This window comes from Petromyzon marinus, chromosome 5 (genome assembly GCF_048934315.1).
Source record: "Petromyzon marinus isolate PM22_M1 ecotype Great Lakes invasive population chromosome 5, UKy_Petmar_22M1.pri1.0, whole genome shotgun sequence".
Classification (NCBI taxonomy): Eukaryota; Metazoa; Chordata; class Hyperoartia; order Petromyzontiformes; family Petromyzontidae; genus Petromyzon; species Petromyzon marinus.
In genome coordinates this window covers 7,447,234-7,468,040 of record NC_133671.1, presented here as the reverse complement: position 1 = coordinate 7,468,040, position 20,807 = coordinate 7,447,234, and the positions used below count along the sequence as shown (strand labels likewise).

General features: G+C 45.5%; 1 protein-coding gene and 1 long non-coding RNA gene across 6 annotated transcripts; one reads left to right on the top strand and one right to left on the bottom strand.

Moving 5' to 3' along the window:
- The first annotated feature begins 1,596 nt into the window (after positions 1-1,596).
- Positions 1,597-16,273, top strand: MECR (mitochondrial trans-2-enoyl-CoA reductase). 5 transcript variants are annotated; one of them, XM_076061128.1, is made up of 11 exons: positions 1,597-1,704; positions 2,903-3,047; positions 3,726-3,823; positions 5,011-5,142; positions 6,139-6,282; positions 6,784-6,886; positions 7,726-7,819; positions 9,707-9,780; positions 10,765-10,825; positions 13,846-13,918; positions 15,184-16,273. In XM_076061128.1, exons 1-11 carry the CDS (start codon positions 1,614-1,616, stop codon positions 15,345-15,347), a joined length of 1,179 nt encoding a protein of 392 aa, XP_075917243.1. In that variant the 5' UTR covers positions 1,597-1,613; the 3' UTR covers positions 15,348-16,273. The 5 variants fall into 5 exon arrangements, with proteins under 5 accessions (XP_075917243.1, XP_032802651.2, XP_032802650.1 ...); XM_032946760.2 differs by having other exon boundaries at positions 7,726-7,828; XM_032946759.2 differs by lacking the exon at positions 1,597-1,704 and adding an exon at positions 1,729-1,798 and having other exon boundaries at positions 7,726-7,828.
- LOC116938976 (uncharacterized) lies at positions 15,003-20,781 on the bottom strand. Its single transcript, XR_004402354.2, has 3 exons — positions 20,692-20,781; positions 17,513-17,563; positions 15,003-15,420 (listed from the first exon to the last, which is right to left on the bottom strand). It is a non-coding gene; the product is annotated as an uncharacterized LOC116938976 (long non-coding RNA).
- Between the last annotated feature and the right edge of the window lie 26 nt (positions 20,782-20,807).

Below are 20,807 nucleotides of genomic sequence, written 5' to 3'. Positions count from 1 at the left end.
TGCTGTCGTTGTCTCACCCGATGACGGACGCTTGTGTTGCGCCCGAAACGTCGTGATTAATTTTTTTTAATACCTAAGAGTATGGATCCCTGCGGTCACGAAAACGTCAAATCTAGACTGAAAATACCACAATTAAGTACACTATTAGCATAATTGTAAGTGATTCGTAACGCAAAGAGTGCACGCGATAGCAGCGCTTCGCAAGCACCTCAATGTTAAGAGCCGTTACACACGCAATGTTGCGCACATCCATGTCATCATCGGTCATGACCAATCCACTGCTGGGTGCAGGGCCCAAAGTGATTCATTGGTTGGGTGCTGTAAAATGAAAAAGGTCGAGAAACACTGACGTGCAGCATCTCCGTCATGCATCTGTCGCTTCTCATAAAGGGACAACATCTAACAATAGATGTTTGCACATCTATTGTTACTTACATTAAACCTTTATTTCACCAGGTAAGGCCCACTAAGCTATGGAGCTGTTTTTCAGAAGTGACCTGTCCACACATGATGGCTCAACGAAGTGGCTTATCATGTGGAAATCTATTGCAGCCAAATACTCTAAACGCGTGTTTATTGTAAATGTGGAAGAAAAACCGGAGGACTCGGAGAAAATCCACGCGGCCACGAGGAGAGAGAGGAACGGAAACTCCAAATATACAGGCGTCAGGGTCAGGATCGAACCTAACGACCTTCTGTATATTAGGCGACGGAGTTAACATCTCGGCGCCCACATAATCTCCCCGTTTCTCTCTCTCACCATCGCTCTTCTTATTCCCATCTGTCCCTTTCCTGTCTCAATCTATCTTGCCTCTCACTAAACCCTGCATCCCACTGCTAGTCGCTTGCCCTCGCTCTACTCTTTCCGTTTTGCTCTCTTTCCTATCCATTTGACGCCCCTTTTTTCTCATGTTCGTTCCTCCCCGATTCCTCAATCCCTCTTAATATCCCTCCCTCATCTCCCTCTATTCCCCCCCTTCTACCTACCACCTCAACCAATTCCTCAACAGTGTACTTCACCGCTAACTCACCACCTGAACCTCCCTTCTAGTTTCGTGCTGTCACCATCCTAGAATAATTAAAAAAAAACATATTCTCTGAAAGTAGACTTCCTGTGTAGGAATCAAATGTTAGTGTAGCCCTTTCTTGGTGTTCACTTTCAGTTTCTTGAGTATCTGCCTCAGTTTCTAAAAGTTTTTTTTTTAAGAGGAGTCTAACTTATTCTATTAATACATTACTCTTTAACAAATTAGCTAATAGCTCAGTGGGTTTTACCTAGTAAGTAAAACAACTTTTATTTGCATAGTTTGAAGGTTATTTGTTTACCTTTGATATACTTTGCACCACTGTCGTGTTTTTTTTGTATTGTTGTAGCGTTGTGACCCCGTGACCCTACTGGAAATCTGTGAAAAAAGAGCTTTATAGCTCATCGGGATTCCTCCAGGGATAAATATTCCGATTCTGCCTCTGAGTCGTTCTTTATCTACGAGAGTCAGAGAAAAAACTTTTTGCCGGTCGGCTCGTTACAAATTTACATTTTTTATCATCGTGTGTCATGTATTTATGATGCCTTTATGGTGAAAGCACCGCTCCTACCTCGCGCGTTGCAGTTCATGAACGCAACCCCGTACGTGACGAATGTGGGGGGAGTTGTAGTGCGCGAACGCTCCCTCGTGGCAGCACGTGTGTTCCGCATGGCGCTCCGTGAGTCGCACGTGTTCCCACCACAGTGGTGTTTGAGTGCGGGCAGGGGTTGGTGGTTCGTGGTTGTTCTTGCAGTGCATGGGGTGGCCGGTCGGTCAGTGCGGGTTCGTGAGTGCGGGTTCGGATATCACACATACCTCTGTCCATAATACAGGGTTTTTTGGGGGGGTTTACCCGTGTTCTTGTACAGGGAAATTGAGTTTTCAGGTTCATACGAAGTACAACCCGTTTCAATACGGGCAACATATGTTTTGTCTATTTGTTTGCGTTTCTCCCTTGTGATGTAACTTTGTATAGGATGAACGTTGAGATTTATAAGGGCATGGGGTGACCAATAAGGTTTGAATTGGTCTGATAAGGGACAGGTACGTATCACTCGCCACAGATGTTGGCCGTGGTGCGAACCGAAATCTTGTTGACCGGGTTCATATCTAAGTGCGCTCACCACTGCGCCACCGCTCCACCCATTGCACCAGCTTGCTTCATGTGCCGTACTGGAATATGGTTTATAAAGCGCCGTACCCGTGTGCCACGCGTTTCACACGTGCCTCTCCTGTGCCTCTCCTATACATCTGTGAAAAAAGAGCTTTACAGCTCATCGGATTCCTCCAGTGTAAAATATATATTCTGATTCTGTGTAACTCTTTCACATCGCGTATATAACTCAAGGATGACCTCGGTGGAAATCAAAATATCCGGAGCTGCGCGTGAGCGTGACCCGCGACTTCCGCCACATAGTTCAATCTACTACTGGAGGTTATTTGACCATACTTCACAATTAGCACGGTTGGCTACGTACAGCGAGAAAGAAGTTCAACATACAAACTATTATACACACCACTACTATCCAGTACACCATACACGACACGGCTACATACTACACTACGATATACTACAATATTATACACTACACTACTATACACTCTACTCCATTGGGAACTAATTTCTTTAGAATGTATTTTTGTGTTTAGTTTTGTTGTCCTTCCTCCGCACCTCCGATTTGCACGGTTGGCTATGTACGGTGCGAAATGAGTTTTACACACAAACTACAATACACTACCACGGTGGTCATTCCTGTAATGGACTGCTGTACTTAAGTACAGCACAATTATGCATTGTGTTGCGCTGCCATCTGCTGCCCACTTAAAATTACCACGTTATTGACCTGGACTGTATATGCGTGTGACCCACGTGCTAGTACTGGGTGGAGCCATCCGCCTATGGGTGAGGCACGCTGCCCCTCGTGCCCCGGGGCTGCCCTGTCCGAGGGCCCACCCCCGTGGGGCCTGCACGGCCTCCTGCCTGGTCTACGAGGCTCACGGGGAGCCACAGCACGTGCTCCGGTATGGCCCTTCAGATTGATTCTCTCGGTCCGTCTCGTTGCGTCTCATTGCCGCTTGAGAGGACAGCCACCGTTAGGTTGAGCTGTGACATTGGCTTGTGTGTAGGAGCTCGATGGATTGTTGCATCGCGAGACCGTGAGCAACTCCAATGGCTTTTGTTGGGGGGGGGGCCTTACTTCGGTAGTGGATAGATCTTGGCTATTTGTTTGATACAGCGGGTAGATAACGAAACGATAAGGTTTTATTTATTTTATCAGGTAAGGCCCACTGAGCTATATAGCTCTTTTTTCAGAAGTAACCTGGCCACAAATGATAGCCCAACGAAGTGGCTTATGTGGAAATGTATAGGAGCCGAATACTCGAAGCGAATGTTTATAAAATATGGAGGGAAAACCCCAAAGGAAACCGGAAAAAAATCCATATGACCACATTGAGAGAGAACACGCAAACTCCAAATATACAGGTGTCAGGATCGAGATCGAACCCACAACCTCATGCATACCAGGCGAGGGTGTTAACATCTCGCCACCGCGGGCAGCTAAAACTCCAGATTCATACCTAGGGTCTCAGCAGTGCTGGCGCGGTGCTACCGACATTCCCCTTATGAGCCGCCCGTGCATCACCTGGGCACCCTACATGTCCTGTCCTCACGTTGCCCGCTGTGTTCGCTTGTGCCAGGTTAGAGGAGCGGACCCTGCCCCCGGTTGGCGAGGGAGAGGTACGGGTTCGGATGCTCGCGGCTCCCATCAACCCGGGCGACATCAACATGGTGCAGGGTGAGCAGCGGCAGTGGCGGCTGCTGCTGCTAGAGCAGTCGACAAAGCCCCGCGTCACGCAAAACGTGACTTCCAGGAGCAAAGGGCAGACTTGTCGTGGCTTTGTGGGTTCGATCCTGACCCTGACGATGCATGTTTATTAGGAGTTTGCATGTTCTCCCCGTGGTCATGTGGATTTTTCCTCTGGGTCCTCCGGTTTTTCCCCCCACATTTGAGCAACATGATAGGTCAACTCGATTAAAATTTTAACACGCAAAGAGTCGAGCACTCTGCAGAGGCATCAATCAGCTGTATGTTTCGTGCGCCATTTATCTGTATATACTGTACATTTTTTTACCCTTTGCTTAAAGGTGTAAAGACAGTGCGGAGCGATAGTGGGACAGTATGGTTCCCCGGGACCATGGCTACTAATGGACGTGCTAATGATTGATGAGGCAAACGTTGGCAGGGTCACGTGAGGGGGAGCACGGGATCCAGTGGCGGGGGAAGTGTAATTAGAGCGATGATTGACAAGAGCAGGTGCGGCGAGGAGGATTCGAGAATATGGGCGTGGCCGGACCGGGCGAGGCTTAAGAGCCGGCTGCGAGTCAGAGCTGGTGGCTGTTGGTGTGGGGAATCATCGTCTTCTCTATCGTCTGCGAGTTGTCTTGAGGCCAGAAGCTATGTTGTCTCTGAATAGAGTTGTCTTAACTTCTCCAGTGTACAGAGTCACTCGCCAGAGTCACTCGCAGTTGCTCGTTGAGTTGTCAGTGGACTTTATTCATAATAAATATACGGAAGATAAGACGGTGTCTCTGAGAGATACATTACAAAAGTATAAAATTACATCTGATTTTTCTTTTAACTGTTTTAAATCAGTTATCTATTCATTAGTGGGATGGAGCGGTGGCACAGTGGTTAGCGCACTACACCATAATCTCAGTGACTTGCGTTTGATTCCCGGCCATGACCTGTGTGGTGAAGTATGGTCAAACAACCTGACGACTAACATGGTGTTAGCAGACCTTTGTCCATCAATGAATTGACACAAAATTGGAAATTAACTTGATAATCAGATGAGTAATCTTTCGTTGTGGTTCATGTCACTCTAGCCATGAGTTTGACTGTGTGTTTCAGTAGGTTTAAGAAAGGCTTGTTGTGGTGCATAGTTTTACAAAATGGTCATGGTGTGTGTTTGTATTGGACAGGTAAATACGTGGTACAGCCGCCCCTACCTGCAGTGGGGGGGAATGAGGGTGTGGGGCAGGTGGAGGAAGTTGGGTCAAAGGTCACGACCCTAAAACTGGGCGACTGGGTCCTGCCATGTGACTCTGGCTTCGGTGAGTACAAGTCGACTGGGCGTCATTTCACCGCACGATTTACGGCACCGATTAAATAACAGACACGGCCATGCTTATAATGATGAAATTCAACAGGGAACATTCAGTCCATTCATTGTTTAAGCTCAGTTTTTAGTGCCGCCTGTTACCAAATAACCCAGATTGTGCCCGATAGTGCTTAACTGCATGACCACCCATGCATGACAGCTTGTTATAGGCTGATGTGGGGCTACGTGGTGGGCAGAAGAGATTAGTGCAGCAAAATATATCGTGCTGTATTTCTTTATTTATGTATCCCTCACAACCCAACTCGCATGCTGTGGGGAAACCCTAAGAGCTGTACATATCTGGCAAATACATGTCCCTCGTTGTAAATTAATTAGTTTTCACGTGACATTTAGAGTAGATCCATCTGCAAAATCCTGTTTTCTGCTAGTGCCAGTAGGTCTGCAATTTGTCCTGTTATAACCAAACAAATCTATCTATCAGTGGCAGGGTGGGTGGCAAAGTATTTTCCCCTACTGTGTGGATCGGAGGTCATTTTATGGAATCTCAGGTAGTTCTGTGGTATCCACTTCCACAGGCCGTTCTCTAACACAAATGGGCGCAGTGCTCTGCGAGAGTTACGAATGGATTCTTTGTCTCATGGCACGACAACAATACCACAATCGGGATTACATTTGGGGGGCAAGGTGGCGAGATGTTCACTACCTCGCGTGGTAGTTAAATGGTGGGTTTGATCCCGACCCCGACGCTTGTATATTTGGAGTTTGCATGTTCTCCCTGTGGTCGTGTGGATTTTTCGCACATCCAACTAGTACGGCTGGCTACGTACGGTGTGAAAGAAGTTCAACATACATACAAATGGCAAAAGCCCAATGCTGAAGTGCCGCTATCATGGTCGTCAGAACGTCGAGGATTTTATTTGACCGGCAAGTGGGTGCCACTGGTTTTTCCATCCTGTCCGTGCGTCCGTGGCGGTGACACTCGGGAAAGGCACATGGAGGACGAGGGCCGTGTGCCCGGAGGCCGCCCTCCTGCGCGTGCCGCCTGAGCTGCCCCTGCTGAGCGCCGCCACCATCGGCATGAACCCTGCGAGCGCCTACCGCATGCTCCACGACTTTACGATGCTGAGCCCAGGCAAGACCGGCACTTCCATGTCTGCCACACTTTGGCCGCACAAGCCACGCGCCTGCTCGTGATTGCAAGGATTTAACCCCCACCTCTCCCCGCCCCTTCTACGATTCGACGTATCATCACGATTCAAGGGCTTCTATTTGTGCATCGTATTTGTGTTTGGCACTGCAGTGCATTTAGTTGGTCGTTAGTTTAGCACATATGCTGTCGTGACCAATATTAGCCATAAAGGTTTTTTGGGGTGGATCGCCTAAGTATTAATGTGCCGTTTAACGTGCCCCCACCCGACACAACCAATTACTAAGTTTTGCCACGTAAACAAAACGTGCCAATTAGTTACCAGTTCAGCACACCGGTGTGTTGGAGGGTAAATCCACAATATTTTCAATTTGAGTACGACGTTTCGCCGGCAATTACAACTAGCATCATCGAGGAGACGGCCAGAGTTGTGGAGAAATCCTCCTGCTTGGTTTTGACTGCTTGGCGATCTGGCACTTCACGCAGGTGACACGGTCATTCAGAACGGAGCGAATAGCGCAGTGGGCCAGGCCGTCATCCAGATCGCGGCGTCCCTGGGGCTCGTGAGCATCAACATCGTCCGAGACAGGTGCCCACGCACGCCCGTGTCCTCCGCACACACTGCAATGTTGGCACTGTCGTCTGCCCACCATTACAGCAGTGTTTAAGGCCCGTCTTATTTGTCTACCGAAATCTATTCGTGCTTGGCGTGAAACGGTCCGTGGTTAAAAGTAACAAAATATATACGCACACAATGCAATTTTCACCTGAACATGTTAGACTTTCATGACCAATATTATTCGTATTAAAGTTTTTATTTTATTTTTGTTATCGTCAAAAAATATTCACATATCCTTCTCTCCACGTAAAATATTTTTTTATTATTTCTTACGCATTCCATCAGCCACATGGCCTTCTGGGAGTGTATCATTTTAGCAGCATTGCTTCACAACCAATGAAACTCTAGACTGGTTTTGACATTCGGTGTATGCGTGTATGTATGTTGATCCTCTTTCGCACCGTATGTAGCCAACCGTGCTAATCGAAGGTGTGGGATGCTGGATTGAGTCATCCTTTAACCGAGATTTGAACTCATGTCACCCAGGGCTGGGGAACCTGTGGCCTGCTGGTTTGATACAGCCCGTGACTTCATGTCATTAGGCCTGCCACTTCTAAATGACCCGGGAACAATATATTTATCCATCGCCGTGAGCAATCGAACTCCACTGTGTCTGCTTTGGCATCACTGTGCTAGTGAGAAGAGAGCAGGCACAGATCTCGCACAAGCATCGTAAGGGTGAGCCATAGCTATCTTTCTTATTATCGTTGGACAACGCTGAGGCATGTGTTAATGTGTCCCGCCCTATACCGAAGTTATTTGAAAGTCCAATTTTGACCGAAATCTGTGTGCTGCGTTTATTGTTTCAGGCCGGAGCTGCCCAAGCTGGTGGCAAAGCTGAAGGCCCTGGGCGGAGACTTTGTGTTCAGTGAGGTGGAGCTTCGAAGGCCAGACGTCAGGGAGGTGCTGAAGGTGCCGTTGTTTGGTTCAACACGTTCGTCAATAACACCGTGGCCTTCAAATAAAAAAAATCTATAATTGCCAATGTTTTGGGCAACGACCCTTATTCATAGCACAAAATTATAGAGGCGAGAGAGATATAATGGTGAAGGTTTGGAGACTGTATTTTACACCATGGGGCCTGATGAGAATTGAGACAAAAAAGTGGTCCCCAATGCTGATTCACTTTCTCCGGCCTCACTGTGTGCTATTAAGAAGGGCCATTGCCCGAAATGGTGACTATTATATATTTTTCCTTTTAAGACCACAGTTTTATTGATAAATGTGATTTTAATTTTTTATTATTTGTGGTCATGGATAAACGCCAATACAGCATCACCGAACATGTTTTCGGAATGTGGAATTTGGTATCCTTTATTTAACCTGGAGATTAAATAAACCCATGGAGACGCATGAAGCAGCATCGCCTCTCTTGCAAGGGCGGCCTGGTTCACATCAGGAACAGCTGAAGAGCACAATGAATTTAAAGCATTTAAATGTATCGAACGTAGACTAAAATTGACGATAAATCAAAATGTTACAATGAGGCAATGCTAAAAGGTAACCTTGCACTTAAAATAAAAAGACTTATTTTTTTTGATAAAACTTTACGAGAGGAAGTGACTACATTAGGCAAGTAGAGGTAATGGAGAAATGTACGTAGAATACGATCAAGTGTTAACAAACTGGCTGAGGCAGTCATGAAACATTCAAACAGTCACTCAAGCGGCTTCATCAGTTTTTCTTCGAACTCGGCTATGGTCTAGGATAAAATTTAGACGCAGCTGGCGAGGCCAAGCGCTTTTGTTAATGCAGTTTGCACAGATGAATAGTGTGCTTTCCCACCATCACTGTGCAGATTGAAGCACATTTCCAATTGAGAAATTATTCCCCAGCAAGATAAATAAATAACAACAGACCTTCACCTGTGGAAGCTGAGAAAACCAATGCACACAAGGGAATACTACTCATAGGTGTGTGCAGATGGGTTAATTAATCTACTTGCTGTACTTTCATTGCCTGGCCACCTTACGACCCAGCAGGTTGGGGAGTTTCACAAATCTGCACTGTCCACCAGTTCACAGCTCTGGGTCACACGCATGGGCCTTCCTGCATAAACTAAACTTAACAATTTTTTTTATTTTACCAGGTAATGCCTACTGAGCTATACAGCTCTTTTTCACCTGGCCACAAATGATAGCTCAACAAAGCGGCTTATCACGTGGACATTTATAGCTCTTTTTCAGAACCGACCTGGACCACAAATGATGGCCCAACAAGTGGTTTATCATGTGGAAATGTATAGCAGCCAAATACTCTAAATGCATGTTGATTGTAAATGTGGAGGGGAAAACCGGAGGACCCAGAGAAAATCCTACACGACCACGGGGAAAACACGCAAACTTCAAATATACAGGGATCAGGGTCAGGGTAGAACTCACAACCTCCTGAATACCAGACGAGGTAGTTAACATCTCGCCACTGTGGTGCATAGCAAGTACATGAGTTTAATTATTGTTTGTATTATTACAGATGGACCAGCGTTTAATGCTCTTCCATAGTTGCATTCAGAAGGTGGTGGTGGTGGGCCTTCCTTTTGAGTTGCTACATCCCTCTTTGTTAATCTGCTGCTGGATGAGGGCCTCCCCACGCATGCATAAACACAGGTGTTATTAATGTAGACTGACACGGCAACATGGGCAGCAGAGGCAGGAGTGCAGACACATCCCTTGTACTGCACTATGCTCCCAGTCGTGTGCCCCTGCTCGTAATAAACATACGCAATTGTGTTAATCGTCGGCTGTATTCACTTTACACAAGACACTCATGCTGATTTTTGTTTCCGAGCAGATGCTCTGCAAACCGCGACTGGCGTTGAACTGCGTGGGAGGACAGAGTGCCATGGAGCTCCTTCGCAACCTCGAGTGAGTGCAGATGGCTCAGAGCGAATTCACTTTTTTTTTTTTTTACAATAGCTGTGAACGTTTTTACATTCAGACCCTTTCTTTGCGTCCAATGAAAGCGTTCGCATCAGTTCTGTCATTCCAGTCAGCTTGGACGTTCGTGAATGCTGAGCCAGCAGGTAATGTTAAGAGTTAGAATTAATCTTCTGAAAAGATGTTGAACGATTGTTCTCAATATGACAGGAATCGTCGTCAGTGTTGATGCGTAGCGAAGTTCACTCGCTCGAACTTTACCGATTGCTACATGAAGCGGCAGCCAGTCAGGGTTGGAGTGGCACAAAGGGGGCGACTTTGTTAAATTTCAATCAGCCGTCATAGATTAAATGTCGCTCGTGGAATGCGGCGAGAGATTAATAGCAGAAAAGAGGGCATTTCCATGGCTGTATGATCATAACAAGTTGAGGTCACAAGAAAATAAAATAATTCCTTGGACGTTGTCAATGTCAAACTTGTGAGTTCATTGGAAGTTTGTTGGAGGGGAATGGAAGGTGCTTGAGGCCTGGGTCTAGTCAATTTATAGGCAATGTTTATATTTTAAATGAGTCAAACTGTTAAAACATTTGTGTGACCTATATTGATATTATAATTCATCATGATAATTTGACTGTATTGCTCAGAAATAAATGTGTTTGTGTGTTGTTGCAGCTTCATAACATTTACGTAAAATGGGCTTATAATCTCTGCGGAGGACCTTGAAATTGAAGTGACGTCATGTGTGTTCGCAGTTTGGGCCGAGCGTAGGCCTAAACTCGACCCAGGCTAGAGAGGATATAGACACCACGTGGTCTACCACGGGATCCCAGCATGTTTCGAAGCCCTACTGCAGTGGTGCGAACTTGTTTTACCTAACGTAAGGCACGTGCCGTTCACTAACCGTGCGTAAACCCAGCCTAAGTCTGATCGGTAGACTTTTTCGACCCCCCCAACTGTGCTTTGAACCCACAGGCGGCACGGGACTATGGTGACCTACGGCGGAATGTCGATGCAGCCCGTCATCATCCCCACGGCAAGAGCACCGCCCTCGCGTACCACCAGCAGCATTCTTGGCATGCAACTTGGCCAACTCCTAGTAGACTAACTCAGTGGCAGTAGACGGACACAATGAGTGGGGAGTACCTACCACCTAACATGAGGGTGGCACCCATATGCACCCTCAATGTAAGATTACGGATAGTCCCCGAGTTACGATGGTCCGACTTACGATATTTCGATCTTGCGATGGCGATACGACAAAATTGTAAAATATTTTACATTTCGCGCGGCAGGCAAACGCAGCGGCGTACGAGGTACGATACTGTACGTTGGGACGCTGCCGGGATGTACGCGTCTCCCGCCTTGTGTGGTGATCCCTCACTCTCACCCAGCGGTCGACGGAGTTAAGTTGTCCTCGGTGTTAGCACGTGTATTTGTTTCCGTGTTTTTTGTGTTTCAAAAGCATGTTCAAAGTTTTTATAGCAGATAGGATTGATTCCTGAAAAAACGTTCTATTAAATTGCAGTTCATATAGGTAGGCTAAGAATTTACCTTGTTTTTTTACTTTACATTTTACTGTGCAATACAGTATTGTAATTAATAAATACATACAGTATATAGATAATACAGTACGGTACTGTAAATTGCTCTGTTTTGCTAAATTATCACCATTCTTTAAGACTCCTGGGTAGGCTAGGCCATCATATTTTTGACTTACGATGGGGTCGTCGTAACGCATCTCCATCGTAAGTAGAGGACTACCTGTACATGAGATGCGCATCTCTGAATAGCACGGCTGGTTACTTAGTGCGAAAGAAGATCAACATACACACGTGAGAGCACACCTTGTGGATCAGGTGTTGACTGTATAAAAGCTGAGGGATCTAGCAGAAGGAAGGTGGTAATGGCGAGGTGTGGTGGCATCAGCGGCACTGGCTATGATGATGACCTCTTGACCTTCATTGGTGGAATCACTAGTCAATTTTGACGTGATCGCTGAATAATTTTATCGAGGATTCGAATGACAATCTCGGTGAAGCGAGCGGCAAAAAGTATCTCCTTGTGGATGACGTGTCATTCCTCTGATTATGCGTGTAAGAATACATGGAAGCAAAGGGCAAGGTGTGGTGGCATTGGCTACACACTGGCAATGATGACTTGTTGAACTTTAGAAACACGCGTTTTAGACTATTTGGTCGCTATAAACGTCCACATGATAAGCCACTTTGTTGAGCTATCATTTGTGGCCAGATCGCTTCCGAATAAGAGCTATATAGCTCAGTGGTAAAATAAAAATAGTTTAAATAGTAGTTAACTTGAATGCCTCCCCAGCCATCCCAAGTAACTGCCTCTCAATGGGGGGGGGGGGGCACATTGGGAGATTATTCGCGTTCATAATAGCTTGGCGGTGATGGCTATGCATGCCTGTAATCCAACACTGGTAGGCGAGGATTGGCGGAACGTAAACATGATGTTTGCGTTCAGGAGAAGGCATTACAGCGCGTCCATCAGTTTCCAGCTGTATGGAGATACGGGTGTTGCCCCCTCGTACACGTGTTTTTTTTCCTCTGGGTGCTCCAGTTTCCTCCCACTTGTACAAACACTCATCAATTGACTGAAAACATCTTAAAAATAAAAGCGAATGCAGGACCCTCGTGAAAAAGTCCAAATCAACATCACTTTCCTGGAAAAATAATGATTATTACGAGGGCATCAACCCTCCAGGCTCCCGATAAGATTGACACTGCTGACACGGTTACCTTTTCCGGCTCATTTCCTTTCACCATTAATATGTAATGATGGTCCTGGCGGTGTTGGTTGCGTGCGCGCGCTTCGTCTGTCCTCGTCAATCTCCCAGTGGTGCCTGCGATGATTGAGAGCTGGGGCCCCAGGCCGCAAGTGGCATGCAGGAGATGGGTACAGCGCCGTGGGCTAGGTGGCCGGGCCTATCGCGAAAGCAGCAGTAATGCCACAGAAAACCCCTGTGTCGCTGCCCTGCTCGTCCAAACACGAAACCGTGTTTAGTTTATAAATTACAGGTATCACCTCGATTTACGAACGTTCGGTTTACGAAATTTCGCGTTAACGCAATTGCCAAATTACAAACACTTGTTGATTAACGAAATCGAATATCCGCGGGAACTGAATTTCACACGGCAGGCACTATGACATCATCTAAACAAGAAGCACCCTGGGAGTCACGGTATCCCCTCAGTGTAGCAGTAACACCTCCACATCACCTTTCCAGTCATTCCAGCATGCAGATCTTTTGGCGAGTGGCCTGAAAAGGTTAATTATTTTTGTTGTGCATTCATTATTGTTCCACCGCTTTAATATTTATGTTCTTGATAATTATTTTTGGTTCGTGAAAGGTTACATCCGTGTATGTTTTTAGGTTGGGAGTTGAGTAGGAATGACTGTCCAAAACACATCCCTAGTTTTTTCGTATGAAATGAATGGGAAAAGCTACTGTGATTTACGAACATTCATTTTACGTGCGTTTTTTTAAGAACGCATCCCTTTCGTAAATCGAGGGATACCTGTACATAGCAAATTGCATGAACTACATTCCTATATATCACAGGATAACCAACTGTATATTAAACTTCGCATAACAACAAAACACGTTTCTGACCATACCACCCCACCACTGATAACTAGAATCGTGCCTTCCTACAGCACACCCTCACTCTAGACCACATGGGGTGTCGAGAATATTACACCACCACACCGCTACGCTAAACTGCATCACTTGTACATATATTACCTCCGATTTTGTATTACATATTACCCCGCACCTCCGAGTAGAATGGTTGGCTACGTACGGTGCGAATGAAGTTCAATATACACACATTACCTTTTGTGAATTTTCACAAATAAGAGGAGCTTCCTGGCAAATACATCTTAGGTCTTCACATTATCAAGGATAAGAATGTGCGGATAAGAGGGATTGAATTTGCAAATAGGATTGAGTAACTGTGAAGGGGTTTCCTCTGACCTCGCCGAAGAAGTTCCTCTTTAACTCCCGTTTTCTTTTGTTGTTTTGGTCTACAGAGCGCGCTCATCTTCAATGACATAAAGATTGTGGGGTTCTCGGTGACTCGATGGAAGAGGCTTAATTCTCATGGTGAGGCGAATGAGAGAAAGGTGATCTGAGGGTGGCGTCGCGTTATTACCGTACACGTGCCAAACGTGAACACACAAGCCACTTTAATCCTTCGGTGGCGGCGAGGCTGGGCATGTTGTCACAGTTCTATCTCGCTTGGTAGTCACCGTTGGCCATGAACATTGTGTGTTTGTGTGTGTGAGATTCCCAACCACAAGAACAGGCAGTGGTGCTTTGCAGATTCATCGTTGGGAGTTTTGGGTGCTATGTCCGCCCTGGACAGTAGGGTCCCACACACTGCTATAAAATCCAACAACCCGAGTTCAGTTTCTTGCCACGGCTAATATCAGTGGCAAGTGATGTCTGAACCAGTCAAGGGCATGGTCTTTTATCAACCTGCACTGACCAGCGTGGTGAAGTAGGATGAAACAACCCCCATAACCAGCACTACGTAGGAAGGCCTTTACCCAGGAGGGGCTGTAGCCTGTTGTTGGTCTTTATCTCCTCTATGGATGGAGATTCTCCTGCCACTGGTTTTCTCATACTTAAATAATTTCTTTAAACCTGCAAAACCATAAAAAGCTCGTCGTAAAATGAAGTCAAATAGGAGATTCCAAGAGTCGCCATAGACTATTGATCAAATTAGTTAATGTTTTATATCAGTCTCGAGTTACGTTTGTGTCCAGAAACGCAGAGCAACATCGAATACGTTTAGACCACAAGCCATCGTGGGAACTCGTACTCTGCTTTGCATGCTCTTAAGTGTGCACTGGGCCAGTGTTGTTTTTCACTGACACTGCTGAGGAGTCGGTGGTGGAAATTCCAAGATCCTCATGGTGGGGAACCATTCCAATCATAGAGACGACTATTGCTAACGTCTCATAAAGTGGTTTCTCGATAGACCATGGATGATTGATTGCTGGAGTCAACCCCCAACCTCTTCCAGTTGTGAATCGAGCATGCTAACCAAATTAGCACCGTTGGCTATGTACAGTGTGAAAGTGGTTCAGCATACGTACAATAAAAATCTGAGCATAGCAATGATAGGTTGTGTTTTTAGGAGACAGCGCAGTGTGTGCGAGAAATACCGGGATACATTCAGGGGTGCTGTGCTCTGATACATTTGTTTTATTAGTAAATCCTGTTATTTCCATGAAGACAATTAGAGCACCCCCCCTCCAAAAAAACCAAATATCTGCCAACGCTGTTTTTAGCACACGCTGCAATTGAATGGTATGTTGCAATATCAAGAGGCGGGTGGTGATGATGCTTATGCGTGTGGTCAGATGGCTCGGCGTACAAGCGAATGCTGGCCGAGCTGTGCTGCCTGGCTCGCTCGGGAAAGCTGACCGCCCCGGCGTGTTCCGAGGTTCCGTTCCGGGATTTCCGGGCGGCGCTGGAAGCAGCGGCAAAACCATTCACTTCGGAAAAGCAGGTCCTCGTGATGTGACGTCCCACTGGTGCTGACTTGCTCAACGGCGGTTTTCTCGTTCATTCGTGGGCGCTGATCAAACGCGGGCAGCCTTGTGGTGTGACACCGGAAGTTAGGGGGAGGTAATTAAAATATATAAATCCACATTTTATTGTATCCATCCACCAGCCTTGCCTCCATGGTGCTGGTTTACCGCCATGCACCACCAGGCCTGGTACTTGGTGCAGGCACAAGTGTCATTTACTTTTAATTTTACCAGGTAAGGCCCACTGAGACGTATCGCTATTTTTCAGAAGCGACCTGGCCACAAATTGATGTCTCAACGAAATGGCAAAAGTCTGTGGCTTGTTGTGCTCCTAGAAGAGCAATGCATAACTATAAGGGTATTTCCAGTGCCGTCAGGCCAGATGCGTTCCGTTCCTTGGCTGCCACTGCGTCATTTTTCTTGACCTACGGCCATCATCCCTTTTAGCAACTTGTCCTGTCCAAAGACACTTTTAACATTTCGATTTAAAGCTTTCGTGACTGCAGGGATTCATATTCTTAGTTCTTTCGGTAAAGTCACCACGTAGAAGGGAAGTAATACAAATAAAACTATGAAATTATCACGACGTTTTGATTGCAACACAAGCAATCATCATCAGGTGTGAAAACCACAGCAAAAAAAACCCACTTTTAACAGTTTAAATTGTGTCAGTAACCGATGCCCTCCTATACTTGTTTTCCTCTTTCTGTCAATGTCATTCTAAACATGGGTCACTTCATGCTTCTTTGTCACGCTATTATACATTGTCAGCATTTTGGATGTTATTGTTACGTTCGTATTTATATGAATTGGCTCCTATGTTTGTTTTGTACTTGTGGTGAACTTTGTGTATGATGAAAAGTAATAAAGCGTTGAATTCGTTATGGAGTTCAGCTATTAAAAAATACTCCAACCTGCACTTTGTCCCACTTCATGTCCGGTTCACCTTCAATTGCCGTCTCCCTATGGCCAAATCACCCGGGATGCAACCAGTCTCATCAGATCTTGAGCATGGATAGTGCCTGGATCGTGACCACCTTGTGTAATAGATGTTATAGGCAGAAGGAATACGTAGCAGGCAGCAGGGAAGGGTGCAGAAAAATGCATTATTGTAATTATGTGATTTGGAGCCTTCGTGACTGCACGAATTACTCTTTGGTTATTTTGGTAAAGTCACGTAGAAAGAAAAATAAACTAAATAATAGCATACGACGTTTCGATTGCAACACAAGCAATCATCATCAGGTACGAATGAAAGAGAAAACAAACCTCGTGAACTTAGAAATACAATGCAATACAACACAGAGAGTCGGCTAACATAACAGTCAATACCCTACCTGGTTGATTACGTTCTTCCAAAGATTGCTAAATTTGAGAGAGAGACAAAACACAGACACGGAGACACATAGACACACATGCCAATCGATGTGCACATCTCAATGAATTGGAACTAAAAGACAAGCCACACAAGTGTGATTGTGGCCATATAACATGAAATATGGACCATATAGTAAACTCATAGACCCAGAGATACACAGAAATACAAAGAGATACAAACAGATACATTTCAACTCATCCCCTTGAATTCCGGCTCACTCCCCCAATGTCAACTCACCCCCTTGAATTTCAACTCAACCCCTTGAATTTCAACTCACCCACTTGAATTCCGGCTCACCCCCCAATGTCAACTCACCCCCTTGAATTTCAACTCAACCCCTTGAATTTCAACTCACCCACTTGAATTCCGGCTCACTCCCCCAATTTCAACTCACCCCCCCCCCCCCCAATTTCAACTCACCCCCTTGAATTTCAACTCATCACCTTGCATTTCAACTCACCCCCTTAATTTCCGGCTCACCCCCTTGAATTTCATCTCACCCCCTTGAATTTCATCTCACCCCCTTGAATTTCATCTCACCCCCTTGAATTTCATCTCACCCCCTTGAATTTCATCTCACCCCTTGAATTTCAACTCACCCCCTTGAATTTCATCTCACCCCCTTGAATTTCATCTCACTCCCTTGAATTTCAACTCACCCCCTGGAATTTCCGGCTCACCCCCTTGAATTTCATCTCACCCCCTTGAATTTCATCTCACTCCCTTGAATTTCAACTCACCCCCTTGAATTTCATCTCACCCCCTTGAATTTCATCTCACCCCCTTGATTTCCGGCTCATCCCCTTGAATTTCCGGCTTAGGCGACGACCCCTGCGTATTAAAAAGGAGGCATTGGAAAGCTGAAATTGAGCATAAAATTCACTTGAAAATATTCAACGTCTAACTAAAACTGCAGATGTTCAGAATATTATATTGAAATTCTCTCATAATTATAAAATATTAAAGTAATTATAACTATGTAAAAAATACTTGAAACTTTGTAGTAGAACGAAGCTAAATGGAGAGTACAATTATAACAATCACATTCATTCCACAGACTGAAAAGCCCTGGTAGAATTATTAAAATCTAAATGTTTAATGACAATCATTAAACATTTTTACAAAATTTATGCTTCTCCATTCTCCCATGGAGAAGCAAAATGCTCCTTCATGGAATAAATAAAAGGTGACCTTAGTAAATTGAAATAATCAAATAGTTAATAATGAAAATTTATCAAAATTACTGTTATGACAATTATATTGTTTATATGTATTCAATGTTGCGCATTTTGATGTGACGTCACATTTCTCAACCCCCCCCCCCCTCGTCACACATCGTCATAAATGTCTGAACCCCCTCCCCCCGCCCCCTAGGTGTGTGACGTCATTTATGGACGGCCCCTTTCCCTAAAATTCCTACTTACCCCCGAATTCCAGTTTACCCTCAAATTCCGGCTTACCCCCGAAATCCGGCTCACTCTCGAATTCCGATTTATCCCAAAATTCCGGCTTATCCTCAAATTCCGGCTCACCCCCAAATCCCGGCGCACCCAGAATTCTGGCTTACGTCCGAATTCCGTCTTACCCCACCCTCCCAATTTCAACTCACGCCCTTGAATTTCATCTCACCCCCTTGAATTTCAACTCACCCCCTTGAATTTCATCTCACCCCCTTGAATTTCAACTCACCCCCTTGAATTTCAACTCACCCCCTTGAATTTCAACTCACCCCCTTGAATTTCATCTCACCCCCTTGAATTTCAACTCACGCCCTTGAATTTCATCTCACCCCCTTGAATTTCAACTCACCCCTTGAATTTCATCTCACCCCCTTGAATTTCATCTCAACCCCTTGAATTTAATCTCATCCCTTGAATTTCAACTCACCCCTTGAATTTCAACTCACCCCCTTGAATTTCAACTCACCCCTTGAATTTCATCTCACCCCCTTGAATTTCATCTCACCCTCTTGAATTTAATCTCATCCCCTTGAATTTCATCTCACTCACTTGAATTTCATCTCACCCCCTTGAATTTCAACTCACCCCCTTGAATTTCAACTCACCACCTTGAATTTCATCTCACCCCCTTGAATTTCAACTCACCCCCTTGAATTTCAACTCACCCCCTTGAATTTCAACTCACCCCCTTGAATTTCAACTCACTCCCTTGAATTTCATCTCACCCCCTTGAATTTCAACTCACCCCCTTGAATTTCATCTCACCCCCTTGAATTTCATCTCATCCCCTTGAATTTCATCTCACCCCCTTGAATTTCATCTCACCCCCTTGAATTTCATCTCACCCCCTTGAATGTCAACTCACCCCCTTGAATTTCAACTCACCCCCTTGAATTTCATCTCACCCCCTTGAATTTCATCTCACCCCCTTGAATTTCATCTCACCCCCTTGAATGTCAACTCACCCCCTTGAATTTCAACTCACCCCCTTGAATTTCATCTCACCCCCTTGAATTTCAACTCACCCCCTTGAATTTCAACTCACCCCCCTTGAATTTCATCTCACCCCCTTGAATTTCAACTCACCCCTTGAATTTCATCTCACCCCCTTGAATTTCAACTCACCCCCTTGAATTTCATCTCACCCCCTTGAATTTCATCTCACCCCCTTGAATTTCAACTCACCCCTTGAATTTCATCTCACCCCCTTGAATTTCATCTCACCCCCTTGAATTTCAAATCACCCCCTTGAATTTCAACTCACCCCCTTGAATTTCATCTCACCCCCTTGAATTTCATCTCACCCCCTTGAATTTCAACTCACCCCCTTGAATTTCAACTCACCCCTTGAATTTCAACTCACCCCCTTGAATTTCATCTCACCCCCTTGAATTTCAAATCACCCCCTTGAATTTCAACTCACCCCCTTGAATTTCATCTCACCCCCTTGAATTTCATCTCACCCCCTTGAATTTCAACTCACCCCCTTGAATTTCAACTCACCCCCTTGAATTTCATCTCACCCCCTTGAATTTCATCTCACTCCCTTGAATTTCAACTCACCCCCTGGAATTTCCGGCTCACCTTGAATTTCAACTCACCCCCTTGAATTTCAACTCACCCCTTGAATTTCATCTCACCCCCCTTGAATTTCAACTCACCCCCTTGAATTTCATCTCACCCCCTTGAATTTCATCTCACCCCCTTGAATTTCATCTCACCCCCTTGAATTTCATCTCACCCCCTTGAATTTCAACTCACCCCCTTGAATTTCATCTCACCCCCTTGAATTTCAACTCATCCCCTTGAATTTCAACTCACCCCTTGAATTTCAACTCACCCCCTTGAATTTCATCTCACCCCCTTGAATTTCATCTCACCCCCTTGAATTTCATCTCACCCCCTTGAATTTCAACTCATCCCCTTGAATTTCAACTCACCCCTTGAATTTCAACTCACCCCCTTGAATTTCATCTCACCCCCTTGAATTTCATCTCACCCCCTTGAATTTCATCTCACCCCCTTGAATTTCATCTCACCCCCTTGAATTTCATCTCACCCCCTTGAATTTCATCTCACCCCCTTGAATTTCATCTCACCCCCTTGAATTTCATCTCACCCCCTTGAATTTCATCTCACCCCCTTGAATTTCAACTCACCCCCTTGAATTTCATCTCACCCCCTTGAATTTCATCTCACCCCCTTGAATTTCATCTCACCCCCTTGAATTTCATCTCACCCCCTTGAATTTCAACTCACCCCCTTGAATTTCATCTCACCCCCTTGAATTTCATCTCACCCCCTTGAATTTCATCTCACCCCCTTGAATTTCATCTCACCCCCTTGAATTTCATCTCACCCCCTTGAATTTCAACTCACCCCCTTGAATTTCAACTCACCCCCTTGAATTTCAACTCATCCCCTTGAATTTCATCTCACCCCCTTGAATTTCAACTCACCCCCTTGAATTTCAACTCACCCCCTTGAATTTCAACTCACCCCCTTGAATTTCCGGCTTCGGCGACGATCCCGGCGAGGAGGAGGCTCCTCCCCCCCCCCCTTCCTTGCTCGCGACAGCTTTGCTGCGACACCTCGTTTCACGACACCTCCTCGTT